Below are 14,447 nucleotides of genomic sequence, written 5' to 3'. Positions count from 1 at the left end.
CCCCCCCCCCCAAATAACCATGAAGAAAATCCCCAATTTAGGATGCCTTCTCTTGCTATACCAATAAAATTTAGAATGGATGAGAATGACAACTTCTCTTGTTAAACAAATGAAAATCCAAAGCCAAAAGGTTCTACAAAGATCTATCAAGGCTTTTGTGGAAAAGCACGGGAGAAAATATTATTGATTATCTTTATCTAAAGTGTTGTACAACGCCCTATTTATATAGGGTGATTACATAATAATAGGTATCTACTTCCCGATGTGGGACACTATACATGACTAACTACTTAACAGCTTTATTATCAAAAAGTTCACAGCATGAAGCATAGAACATCACTTGAATTAGGATAAAGGAATATATTATAGATGAGAACGGACTAAGGAAGCAAAAATACAGAAGAAAGAACGACTACACTAGGTGCAGATAGGAAAAGGGACTGTTACCCAAGGGTGCTTGTGCTCCAACTTTTTCCTTATCACAAAATCATGAGTATCATAAAATCACGAGTATCAGAGAGTAACGGCTGGGCTCTCTATTAAGTCAACAACGCACTGAAAACCCGTTAATAATGGCATCAAAGGCTTTCTCGCCACAAACACAACATTACAAGAAAAGAAGCAACAGACAACTTATAGAAACTATTCAAGAACTCTAAAGCCACACACCTAATGACACAATGACGACACCCAAATTTTTTTTATTACACAATCATATAAAGAACAAAATTTGCACGTTTGGCACCAAGGAATTCAATGCAATATAAGGGTAGTGTGGCCAGAAAACCTTTTCAAACTGAAGCATCATGTTGCTATTACAAAAAGACGGAAACTTCCCAACACAGAGATTCCAAAACTGAATTGGAAGTAGCTAGTTCGTTGACTAATTCCTCCATAACTTTAACCTAGCTATGAACCCAAAAAATTACGAAGTCTAAATTAATTTTTAAAGTAAAAAGTCGCTTGACCTGAAAGGGGGCTAGGATACTAAGGAGGAGCCTTGAGTCCAAAGGCAGCAAATTTTCATTAAAATCTGCAATGCTGAAAATACAAGAAAACTTGCACGAGAAAGAAACTGAGAGAGACATCAAATACAAAGCTCTATTTGCATTAACAGGGCTAATATACATATTCATTTTATTATATCTTTATAAAAATGAAATCTTAATCTTAATCTTAATCCAAAAGCAGCTCTTTACAGGGTTGTAAAAAGCGAGCGCTTCCTCGCTTAAGCGAGAAGCGAAGCGAGGCGAGGTATCTGGCGCTTCTCTTAGCTGAAGCATAGCAGATTTACAAAAGCGATGAAATGATGCGAAGCGTAAGAAGCGAGCGCTTTATAACTGGGCTACCAACGTATTTAATCCTCCTCCTCCTTCTTTCACTGTTCAGCGTCCAAATAGCAGCAAAATGCTGGCGAAATATTTTTTTTCCCTTCAGTTCTTTCTTATTCTTCTCCTCTTCTTATTCTTCTTCTTAATTTTGTTGCACTGTTGTAGAAGAATAGGATGCTCATTTTGTGCTTTAATTGATGCTACTCTTCAGTTTTTACATTGAAGTATTAAACATTTGCTTAGCTAGCGTTTGGCCATAGATCCCAAATTTATTTTGAAAAATCTAATTTGGGTGAAGTTTGGTTTGAAGATGAAAATGTGTTTGAACATACGTTTTCAAAACATATTTTCCAACTTTATTTTGGAAAAACATGTATATAATTCCCAAGTTTTGGGATTTTGGCCCAAAATCAGCTCAATAGCTGAGTTTGGGATTTGAGATTTGGGATTTGGCCAAAATATGGGCAAAATTTATGGCCAAACATGAGTTTTGAAAATAAATCCCAAATTTATTTTGGCAAAACTCATGGTCAAACGGTGCCCTACAGTTACATGTGTTGTCTATGCAGTATTTATTTTAATATTTTTTTAAATTCCGCTTCACTTCAAAAAAGCGAGCTCTTCGCTTCTCGCTTTAAGCGAAATTGTCGCTTTTCCTCGTTTCACACTCTTCACAACACTGGCTCTCTACAAGTACCACACTTAGATAGGATGGAAGGTATTGGGATGAACGCAAAAATAAGGAAGAGGTAAGAAAGAAATGCATTTCTTAGTCAAAATATACTTGGTCATTGTTTTCCTTTCATTTACATCATCACAAACTGACCCCAAAAAATTAGGTGAAATCCTATTCTATGAAAACAAATAGTCATGTATTATCCACAAAGCATCCTATATAAATAATAAATAAATTTTATCACTTTGTTGGGATTTAAAATTAGCCAAAGGAGGAAACTTTTATTCGGAGCTGCAAGAATCATGCAAATGCATAAGCTGCTTGAATAAGCTTATACTTCTTGCGAAGAAGCACGTCTGCATAAATAAAAGCCAATTTCCAATCGACTCCCGCTTTCATTCTTTGAGAAACAAGAATCCCCAAGAAAGTTGGAGCTAAAATAACAATCAACTAAATATGATATGATTGAAAAGTAAAACAGAGAACATTTCACCAAAATGATACATCTTTAGCGGAACGTTCGATATTCCTGATGAAAACATCATCGCAGGTTACTTAATTGATTATCTGTCGAAGTCCTGATATCTAAATTAATTCTAAAATAATCTATTTTTAGACAAACCTCAATGACGGCTTCCAGAGATGATAAAAGCACTTGAAGCATCATGAAACCCCCTTCGTCATAGAACTCCAATGACTTGATTCTCCTTCTAGAATCTCTGTTTCCAGTGTACACTACAACATCAATACTTGGTGCCCATCGTCTAAATTCAGCTTCCCACTGGGAAAGCAAACTTGAACGTGTGACAACAAGGAAAGGACAGCAGACATCTGACATAGATAGAACAAATAAAACCATCTTCATTATACGATCCTGCAGAAACAATTGTCATATTAGTCAAACCTTTCTTGTGCACCCATAGATGATCACATTTCAGGTTATTGTCTTAAATTAAAGAACTAATGGTAAAAAATGCAAGTTAGTAGTACTATGAGAAAGAATTTAGATTCACAACTATAGAGAATTGATATGTGAAGTCCGACTAAAATTATAGGTTTACAAACATAATCTTACTGCTATTTGATTTTGATGTTGATGGTAGGACGAATAATCAAAAGAGGAACATTAGAAGCAGCGGAGAAAGAGGAGAATGGCTAGCAACTCATCCAAAAATAGGGAAGAATGGGCTAGCTCTAGTTTTCTCGTGTTTAACCGAAGGTAAAGGATTCAAGGAAGCAGAAGTCTTAAACGGGGAGATTAAATATTGTCAATTCACTTTGATATAGAAGTCTTAAGCAAAATGAATTGTTGGAGAGGACTTCAACTTAGTGAAGAATTCTTAAGCCGAGGAAGAGAACTTCCGTAATGTCGTCAAAGGCTCGGTCAAGGCGTAATCAAGTTCCAGATCTAGGTGCATAACACGTTGAGCGATTTACCTCGACTAAACAGCTTATTTGTTTAGGCGCTAAGGCTCGAGTCTTATCACCTATGGTTCTTGTAAAGTGCATTAATAATCAAACAACTATTTCACTTAATAATGATATTTTCACTTCTTTAGTCCTAATAATTGTAGTTTGGGTTTATAGTTATTATTCTTATATTACATATATATTTTTTATTTTTTATTCTTTTGTGATATGCACATAGACAGATGTCATGGCTTTTTCTTCACTCGTCAGCTTTGATAACACAGATCACAAGGACCTCCTGTTTTGCAGTAAATACTCCTTTTGGAGAAAGAGACTGCTCTGCCAAATTGCCTATGGCTCAAGCTTTGTGAGTTTTGCTTAGGTGAGCAATTGTCTCTCACCTCTTTTACAAGGCTAACATATTCACTTTCAGTTAGCTTCAGCTACAGCCTTCCACAACATAGTAATCCTTCAGGAAGCAGTTTTTCTAGTAAATTCTATGAGCGACAGAAATCAGTGTAACAACCATTCTGAGGTTTATTAGTTTTTAAGTAAGTTACATAGCTCAACGTGAAATTTCCAAGTACAACCGTTCGAAGACAGACGAAATGCTGCATCATCAGTTGGACCAAAAAGAGTCGAACTCTCTGGATGTGAACTAGGTAAGTAAATAGTTATGCACGAATATCAATGAAGGATAACCGGTGGCTCATCTCCTAGTTTTAGCAATCACAAAAGAAAGGATTCACCCCATGAAGTATCCTTTAGAAATGGATGCTAACGAAGTTCCAAACAGTTCGTCAAAAGCCAACAAGAAAAAACAAGCCACCACAAGAGTGGATAAATGAAGAGGAAGATTTTAAAATGAAATTAAGTACATAAGAAATAAGGTCCTAGATAAGGTGAAGAAAGCATCAAATGACAACTTCAAAACAATCGATCAAACTCGACATTCAAATCCTTTTCTACTGCTTTGACATGTATATATTATAGTGATCCATTATTTATTCACATTATATAGTACGTTTAGCAATATCTCATTACCCACCTAGAAGAGCATTCCCTGTAGAATGAACTCACCTGGTCATCAAAGACAGCAGTGTTCTGGCACTTCAACCAACACTCCCGCAGCTTGTTAACATTGTTCAGCAGATTAGAATCTGTTATATGTGAACCTCCAGCAGAAAGTTCTGATAGTTTGACAAGTGGCCCCTTATGATTCTGCAGCAGCAGCAGAAGACATACAATTAATATTACAAAGATGACCAGTACTACCAATATATGACTTCAGGCACACAAACACACAGCAAGTTTCTTCTGGGCTGATCACTCATATCCTCAAAAAACGGCCAACCTCTTATGTTTAGTTAAGAGATGTCCTATACCCTTTATGCCGACAGGCAGCAGGAAACTGAGGTTGCATAAACAGTAGAGCAAAATGTTGGGATTATAAGTTACAACACCAACTAGTACAGGGCATAGATACTTATCAATTAGCAGACTAAAGAAGTGAAATCATAGAATAATTTTAGCACTATCACAAAAATCATAAAAACCTTGTCAATTCTTCGTTTTGCCTTTTCGCGGCGAATATTGAAATCCTTGATAAGGCTTTCACCATGCCGTGAGTTCAGTAAATTAGCATTCCCTAATTCCCATGTAGCATACTCATAATCAAGGCCCTGCCATTTCACAAGCCACTCAAACAGGCATTTGCTATTATCACGTGCATCTTGACAATGCAGCTTGGAGAACATCAATGATCGTTTCTTCAAGAGACGATGTGGCACTGTCCACTCTGAGTTCCACCTCACATCCTAAAATGATGGAAAAAGTCGTACTCGTGAAAACTATAAAAAGTATTTGTTATGATAGATGGATATCATTCTTTGCATGTGTTTGGCAAATAATGATCCATTTACTTAAGTTGGCAGAAAATATGAAGAGAAGAAAAAAAAACAAATGAAATCTTCAAAGAAATAATTCTGACCTGATTCTTATGATTATAGTTTGCAATAAGCAATGGTGCATCCATAAGCAATTGTGTCTCTGCAACCCAATGATTGTGTGCATGAGCAAGACCCTGGTATTTAACAAGATACTGCTTCTGCCTATGCATTCCTAACATAAAAGCAAAGAAGAAAAAACAAAATAATCAAGAACGAGAATTAACAGGAGCAAAGCAACATTAAGAGATATGACAAATTGTTAAAAACTATTCATATCACATAGTCATCCAGCTCCCGTACAAATGTCTACTGCATGTAAATACTTGTCCATCAAACCTTTGGTACCTGCTACTTCCACTTCTCTGACATCCTGGATTGATTCTACTCCTTCCGTCACTGAATGTACACCAGATTCAATCTTTTTCTTGACACACCAGGAACAATGCCAAGCTCCTGGTGGGAAATCATCTAATGGAGGATCTAGGCAAGAGAGGTGGTAGCATCTCTTGCAACCTCTTCCATCACAGATCCTAAAAAGTATGTCAAGTACAAATGATAAATATCAAGACATACACATGGCCATTCTACGTTGGGCTTTAGTACTACTTGACAATTATTAATGCATTACCCAAATGGAAAAATCATTATTGGGTGCATCCACAATCCAGTAACTAGAAAAAGTCTAGGGAACAAAATAAAAACAGAAAAAAGGTCAAAAACAAATGCTTTTTAGATAGAGCCGATTTTTTTCTCAGTTATGGTTTGAAAAATCTTTATTGGCCAACATATTAATTGTGCATAGTTGCAAATGGTACCCACAGTATCTCTCCACCTTGCTTGCATACGGTGCACATTTTTTCATCAGCACCCCTTTGAGAAACTGAAAGTGCCTGATTTAATTGCATATTGCATCCTTCTCCAGAATCCAAAGGAATTGCAGCTTCAGAACCAACTCCATCCTAAAACGGAACGCATTTGAGCACAAGAAAATTATTAAATATTGAGTAGCAAATTAATTACAATAAAATAACTCTGAGATGCTTGGCAAAAAGGATATGCGCAGCTGCTAACCACATAACAGAAAATCCCTTTCTGACATGTGATTAAAGAATAAACAGTGAAGTGGAGCATAAACAGTGACAATAAACGAGGAGAACTGATATAACATGTCTCATTGTTTCCTAATTCAAAAAAAAAATCCTATTAAAAAAAACATGTCTCATTACCTGTTAGGACAAAGTGGTAAAGACATGATGATGCTCATACTACAAAGAAGAAACGAATAATAGCAGTAACTGACAGCTAGTTGACCATTTTATTCTTCCCAGCTTTTTGACAACCGAAAAAGTTTCTCAAATTGCTACAGTACAAAATGTGTTGTATTCAGCTGCTTCTATGTTTTTGTCATATGTTGTATAGCCTAGGTTACATGTCCAGTAGGTCTTATAGGCTTCAAATTTCTTTTATGACCAATAATCTCCAAATCTTATAGCCATTAGCTTTCTTTTGCAGTTACAGAAAAAACTGTTGCATATACTGTATATGGATCCTATAGTAATTTTAGATAGTCGATTGGGGTCTTTACGACCACTACGTCTACTATGAATATAAGCTGCTTCTACTTCTCCACGTCTTACAGCACGAACCTTGAGCCTAGATAGGTTATAGTAATCCCTGCCTGACATTCCAGCACATGAGCACAGCTCCTCTTCTGGTGAGTCATGATTTACCCTGCAAGTTATGAATGAGAAATAGTAAATAACTGCAGAAGAAAATAATAGAAAACTTTAAACCATACTTTTGTCTCTGGCAGATGGAAGTACGGACTGTTAACCTGATAAACTATCCAAGGCCCAAAAGTAATAAAACAGGCCCAAAAGTAATAATACATCTAGCATTATGATGAATAAAAGATCAAAGGATGATTTAGAAGAACGTAGAAATCCAAGACCAATGATGCAAAAAAAAAGGAGCAAATTCCCTTGCAGGGAGGTATACAGTCTGATAAGACTGAACTCTAAAGAAGGTTAACAAACCTCATCAACTTGAAGTTGAGGCAAACATTAGATAAATTACAGTTGCTCGATGCTTAAATTTCAAATATCTAAGCTAAGATGCATGATACACGAAGATGTAACACAGAGAACAAGAATAGGATGACTGAAATGAAAGTGCACAAAGTGTTATGCAAGTGAATATTGGACCTCTACCACCCAACATATCCACAAGTGTGTGGTGGAAAGTACGATGTTAAGAAGGATGTGTTGTTATCCAAAATATGACAAGATTAGAAATTGTTGAAGTGTGTGACCATCTCATCTAAAAGCTTAAGGTGTTAGAGAGAACACACCATTATTTACTTAATTATGTCTTTAAAACACACCCCACATGCAGCCTGTTTCTTTTTCATGGCCAAGCACGTGATATTCTTTTTAACAATGGGGTGGCGATGTGCTCGCACTCAGGACCTCTTCTTGCCCTGTAAGTTGTTAGAGGAGAACAAAGTTTTTATTTACATAATTAAGTCTTTACCAGAAATGATAACATATGACATACGGCCCAAATGGAACACAAAGGATAAAATAAAATATTGTCGCCCGAATGCTTTTGTCAATTGCAAAGGCCCATAGGTGTGGTACGGTAATGATTGAATGCTTTAAAAGATAAAATCATGTTGAGAGAATGTCTCAAAAGACCTATAATCTCTAGGAATTCACAAGAACTTAGTGTAAAATAGGCGAAATAACTAATTGGTATTAAGGTTTAATGGTTGTTGGTATGTTGTTGGTACACTTATGTTAGGTTTAGTGTTTGTCCGGAGTCCTTTTTGTTTGTTCATTTGATTAGAGATTGTATGTCAGTATAGTGACAAGTGTGAGATATAGAAAGTAGTTGGTTTAAGAACCCCTAATTTGTTATCAAAGACGAATTATTGCATATTGGAATAGAAGTAGTACAAATGGAGTGCAGTAGAAATAAAGGATCCACATGACCAACCTCAACTAGCATGGCACACAAAAGTGACGACAAACTCTCATGGTGTGGGCCTTTGAAACACATTAGCAAGTTGTGGCAGCAGTCAAGGGTGAGGTTACAGGTTGGTGATGGTGAGAACACCCTATTCTGGAGGGATAAACGGCTAGGCAACGTACCTCTCAAAGATGAGTTTCCAGATTTATTTGGTTTAGCTAATGATACTGAAGCCACAGTGAAACAGCTTAGGGTAAATGGGACATTGGACATGGAACATCAATTTCAGGAGGCATTGACACGACCGAGAAGTAAAAAACGTGCTAGATTGTTTATCCAGAAACAGACCCAACAGCAACAGAAAGACTATTTTGGGGAGACAAGGGCAATGGTATGTTCTAAGGAATGTTATGAGGAATTAGTAAACAGCAGCAACATTATTGAGAAATGGCCAAAAATTAATCTGGAGAACTAAAACCCCCACTAAGATTGCTTGCTTTAGCTCGGTGGCAGTGTTAGGAGCACTCTGCATTCCTAACACAGGAAAATTGAAGGAGTAGAGGAATAACTTTGTGCAATAGATGCTACGTCTATACAAAAGATAGTGAGGATACAGAGTACAGACCATTTGTTTCTGCACTGTACAATGACTAAAGATATATTGGACAAGTTTTGTAATCTTTTTATATAAGCTGGGTTTATTCCGAAGACCTTGAAGGAAACATGTCATCTGTAGCAGTGTTAGAGTTGGGAAGTCCATCAAAAAACATATGGAAGATGATCATCAATGCATCATTTGGAGCATTTAGAAGGAAGGACATTTGGAAGGAAGGGCATCAGAGATGTTTTGAAGGAACAGCAACTCCTACACATTTTTTAAAATTTAGATGTCTGTTTATTCTCTTAGTCATCCATTTTTATGTAAGCAATTACCTTTTGCTTCTCCACTTTGTAAGCTCTTTGAGCAGTAAGTAGGAGTGACAAACGGGCGGGGCGGGGCGGGTCTGATATGGTTCAGGTCAAAAACGGGTAATGAAAAAATGGATAAATTATCCGACCCGACCCATATTTAATACGAATAAAAAACGGGTTAACGTTAACCGGCGGATAAAATAGGTAACCATATTACACACATGACTACTTCTTGTTGTCTCCCTAACTTGAGGAACCCCAAATTTGAGGCTTTACATATGTAAAAGTTAGACCCATTGGTTATCCCCTGGTTACCCATTGGTTATTCATTTTCTATATAGTTCTTATCCATATTTGACCCGTTTTTAAAAATTCATTATCCAACCCATTTTTTAGTGGATAATATGGGTGGTTAACTGTTTTCTTTTAACCATTTTGCCACCATACGCAGTAAGGTGCTAGAAATTCTGCATGAGGCTTACTTTACTTTTATTGTACTCATTCTCTGAGCAATTTTACTTTATTTTTTTGAACAGGTAAATGATGTATTATAGCACAACATTAGAAGCATTGCACTAAGCTAGTGCCAGGTTAATTACAAAGTTTGAAACCCTTCTGTACAAAAACAAACAAAAGGTTTCCACCAGAATATGCTCCTATGCCTGTAGTAAATCTATGAACTCTAACATACTATCTTCATTTTTAACATATTGTAAATTACACCAAAAATCCAAAAGCCATAAGCACTTGATTTTGAGCCAAAAGCTATAGCGTTGAGCCATCGTTGATGTTGTTCTTGTTGTATAGGGCACAGTGCCACAGTTTTGCCAATAACTTTTTGTTTTATCGCAAAAAGGCAAATAGGGTCAATGGGGTTACTTCAACTTGGTCTTAGGAAGCATACTGCTTTATATCGTTTCTAAACTGATGCCTAAGAAAAGGAACTAGCAGTCTGGATGATCAAACACAATATCCCTGAGAGACACACAAAGAGAAACTATTTTTTTCTTCCTTAAACATCCTCACACCAATTGATTTCAGTATCGAGAAAATACTTGGAAGCATTTCCACACAACTAAGGTCAAGATACACTTGCAGGATCTGCACACATTCAAGAGATATTGTGGCTTCCCTCTCTATTGGCATATAATGGATATTGTGAAATCCTCTAGAGGCATCAGGATCAGAGTCCCTGCTGTGATTTGGTGGGACCATATGAAGAAAAAGAAATGCTAGAGTTTTTGAAGTATATGGTGTATATTTTTGCTTAGTTTTCAATGCAACGGGGCCACAGTAAATGTGTTAGAGCTGGACGTCTTGGTTGACTTCCTCAGTTCTTAACACATATTGTGACGTTACTTTTTGGATGTATTCTTCTCCTAATGCTGGTTTACATTAATAATATTCTTACATTACCTACAAAAAGACTAAGAAGAGAGAAATTTTGGATATCTCCAGAATATTTTATAAGTGATGTGCAACATCAATCGGTATGTAATAAGTTTGAGTCTTAAGCATATGTGACACCTAAAATATCTGAAAGGACACTGTGCTTCTAAGTTACACCTAAAATATCTGAAAGGACACTGTGCTTCTAAGTTTTAAATGTGATGATTCACCAGGCTAAAGTCAAGTTAGTAAAGCAATGCAGTATTGGTAGAAACAAAATGTAAATAGAAAGAGTGGAAAAATCACCTTATCCGTCTAGAGCATGAAGCACAAGTCCCACCATAACCAAGCTTTTCATGGTCAGCTAGTGGTGGAGGAGAAACTTCAGCCAAGTCACATGCATTTTTATGCGTTTCAGAACATTTACCAATGCCTAGTTCACCACTTTTCAGAATAATATCACCACCTGTAGAAGTGGAACATGACAAGTCAGGGATATGCAAATTATCCTCAGTCACAGAGCAACCCTCTGGTACCCTTTCGGAATCACCAGAAATTTCTCCCACAGTGCAACCATTTTTAGATACTTCCAAACCATTTTCTGCAGGAAGAGCAGCAGATTTTCCCTTAGAGCAGCATCTGCGGTTTGAATCTGGCAATATCTCAACATCATTAACCGAAGCATCTGCATAAGACGCTTCTAAGCTAGAAATGGACCTTGAAGAAGCAACCCCATCAGGATGTTCTTTAAACTCTTCTACAACTCTTTCATGAGATTCATTATCCCCATTGATTAACTTGGAGTCAGTCTCATCACTGGCAATGCTATCAACTCTTGATGACTTCTTTGGTCTTTCCAACTTGTCAATAATTTCTAGTCAGCCGAAACAAACATCTACATCAGTATAGAAATTTCAGCAATTCCAAAACACCAAGGTAAGACTACCAATTCAGTTATCTTTAAACCTTCACTCTTAGCATCGTAATTGTAAAGGCTGAGTACATATATGCCTCGAAGTTATCCACATTTTTCATTTAGACACCTTATCTAAGGGTGTGACCTGTTGAAAACCTATTGCTAGTGGAAGATGTGTCTATTAAACACACACTAATGACATGGCACAATAACTGACTTTGAATTATGCTGATACATGGTGGTGGAGATAATTAGTTAGTTTTTGCCATGATAAAGCTATAGTCAATTCAGTAAGTCTTTTTACGCTTCCTAGCATTCCAGGAGAGAGTGTACTCCATGATGCGTTCTGTTATTACAAGAAGGAGAAACATGGAAAACATTGACACGAAACAATAGTGCTTGTTATAGGAGGATGAAAACTACAACAGAGAGATTAGTCTACCTGCTGCAGTAGATCTCTTTCTTTGCATTTTGAATAATGCCTTATAACTCCGGGCATCCATTAACTTCCTTTTCAAGCCTACAGAAGTTGCACCATTTTCCCTCCTAGTGCTAACACTTTCAGATTCCATTATCAGCTCCTTCACACTTTTCTCTTTTTGTTCCTTCTTCCCGACACTAGATGAATCGGGTCCTCTTCCTACATAACTTGATCTTGACAAACTAGATGGGGTATTTTTCTTGCCCCTGTCAGACCTTCTTAAAGGGCTCGGAGTATTCTGTTTCTCAATTACTCCAGATTTCTTCTTAACAGCTGGCGTGGATGGTGACTGCTTTTCAAGACGCTCGGATTTCCTTGTACGCGATGGGCTTGAAGCTGCTTGCTTGGTTTCTCGAACCGACTTTCTTAAGCTATCTGTCTTTCCGGAGCCAGAACTTATTGATCCTTTATCCGATTGTTTGTTCTTTGATTTATTGCTCTCAGTATGCTTATTTTTCCTCCCAGACCGAGTCTCACTAGCCATCCGTTCAGCTGTGAACAATAAACCATAAATTATTTCAGACTATCCTTATAAGTACACAGTATCCACACTATAAACAACATGGAAAACTAATGATCTACTGATGACAACTATTAAATATTAATAAAGATTAAAAAAACGAAGAGTGTGATATCAATCACCATCCTTTAATAAGCTATACAAAATAACAAAAGTCTACATAAATATGTCATATTTAACAGTCACCGAAACAGTTATCCTGTGAAGCATTTCATTCAGTTGCACCAGTTAACCAAGCTTTCCCATCCACCCCCAGTTCACCTTAGAGGCGGATCTAAGATTTTATGCTTATGAGTTCTAGATTCTAAGACAAGAAAGCAACTGGTTTGAGATAGCTTATTTATGCATACTAAGTGGATTTGTTAATACAAATAGAGGTCTGGGCCAAAGCCACTGGGTTCTACCAAACTCAAAACTAATGCAATAGGTCTGCCCCTTGTTCACCTACATGCCCTATTCTTCAAAACAATGACAAATTACTTACTTCCTGCATCCAAATACTTTTTCGACAAAAATTAGCATTAAGCACAAATGCCTAAACATCCATAATTCAATACAGTGTGACCTATAAAGACGCGTGAAATTTGGTCTTTTTTCTTTTCTTTATTTTTTTTTTTTTTAGGGGGGGGGGGGGGGGGTGGGCAATCTATTTTTTAAATTTTAGAGGTTGTGTTTAGGCAAGCTTGCACGCGCCTACTATTCTACCGGTAACTCTGCTTACTAAGGCTTACGCATGTGGGAAGAAATCACCAACATGGTTTTTGGTTAATATTAGAAAAGAAAAGTGCTACAATTTCACTATCTTCGTTTAAGCACAAGGGTTTAATGTCTGCATGTATATTCTGAAGGAATATAACAAAAATCAACAACAGTAGAAAGTAGTAACATTTAAACTCCAGATCAGGATGTGAAACTCTATGGTCGCAATGCTGAAAATATAAAAATAATTACCGACATTTCATCTAATTCACACATTACCCAAAAACCAACTTCTGCATGTAACTACTGAAGAGACAAATTGAAACAAAAACCAAAAGCAAAATATGTCATAATTTAACTGAATATTCACTTGAAGAAAAATGCATACAACTTAAGGAATGACTGAGGAAAAAAAGAAGTTACCTCAAAAAAAACCCTAAAGTCCTTCAACTACCTGAAACAACAATAATAGTTTCAGTCAAATTGTTCTGAAAAAAAAACCCTAGTCTCAACCCTTAAACTGAAATTTGTATGCGAATTGACACGGGACATTACAGTCTCCAATTTCTGGTAGAGTCCCTTAATCTGCTCGGCATATACAAGGAGAAGAAAAAACAGAAAATTTATGAAGGCTGCAAAGCATATATAATAACAAAAAGAAATAACTTTTGGTGTGTCATGTGTGTTATTTAGTTCCTATTTTGCCCCCATTAACACGTGGAAGTGAGACGCAAAAATAAAACTCAAACAAAATACTTAACCGAAAATAACGACGTACTGAAAAATCTATATCTATCTATTATTAAAAGGAGAGGAAAAAGTACTTTCCTTAAGTCAAGTGGCAACCTAAAAAAATGACACATGGCATAATTAGTTATTTAGTTTATAATTAGTTATTGATTATTATTTTTAAATTTAAATATATATATAAAAATTGAATCTCTCCTTAAGCCAAGTGGCAACCTAAAAAAATGACACATGGCATAATTAGTTATTGGTTATTATTTTTAAATTTAAATATATATATAAAAATTGAAAATAATAAAATAAAATAAAAAACTACCATATATATATATATATATATATATATTAATTGGTTACTTTATTTGCATTAATAAATATAGATATCTTATAATTAAATATAAAAAAAACGAAAAATAAATATATAAAAAAATAACTACCCATTCAAATTGG

The 14,447-nt window shown here is 36.1% G+C and overlaps 1 protein-coding gene across 2 annotated transcripts in view; it reads right to left on the bottom strand.

Annotated features, from left to right (window-relative positions):
- The window catches only part of LOC109236395 (helicase protein MOM1), a 31,616-nt gene extending 17,704 nt beyond the window's left edge, over window positions 1–13,912 (bottom strand). The window contains exons 1-11 of one of the 2 annotated variants that reach the window (XM_019402568.1): window positions 13,809–13,912; window positions 13,677–13,707; window positions 11,996–12,526; window positions 10,944–11,511; window positions 7,013–7,097; window positions 6,186–6,325; window positions 5,712–5,896; window positions 5,408–5,538; window positions 4,974–5,234; window positions 4,498–4,638; window positions 2,630–2,881 (exon numbers count right to left, since the gene is read on the bottom strand). In XM_019402568.1, coding sequence (XP_019258113.1) covers window positions 2,630–2,881; window positions 4,498–4,638; window positions 4,974–5,234; window positions 5,408–5,538; window positions 5,712–5,896; window positions 6,186–6,325; window positions 7,013–7,097; window positions 10,944–11,511; window positions 11,996–12,518 — 2,286 coding nt within the window. In that variant the 5' untranslated portion in view covers window positions 12,519–12,526; window positions 13,677–13,707; window positions 13,809–13,912. Of the gene's footprint in view, window positions 1–2,629; window positions 2,882–4,497; window positions 4,639–4,973; window positions 5,235–5,407; window positions 5,539–5,711; window positions 5,897–6,185; window positions 6,326–7,012; window positions 7,098–10,943; window positions 11,512–11,995; window positions 12,527–13,676 lie in introns of both variants that reach the window. The other variant, XM_019402569.1, reaches the window with a different exon arrangement.
- Window positions 13,913–14,447: the final 535 nt, after the last annotated feature.

The sequence above is a fragment of the Nicotiana attenuata genome, unplaced genomic scaffold (genome assembly GCF_001879085.1).
Source record: "Nicotiana attenuata strain UT unplaced genomic scaffold, NIATTr2, whole genome shotgun sequence".
Classification (NCBI taxonomy): domain Eukaryota; kingdom Viridiplantae; phylum Streptophyta; class Magnoliopsida; order Solanales; family Solanaceae; genus Nicotiana; species Nicotiana attenuata.
This window is presented reverse-complemented; position numbering and strand designations above follow the sequence as displayed.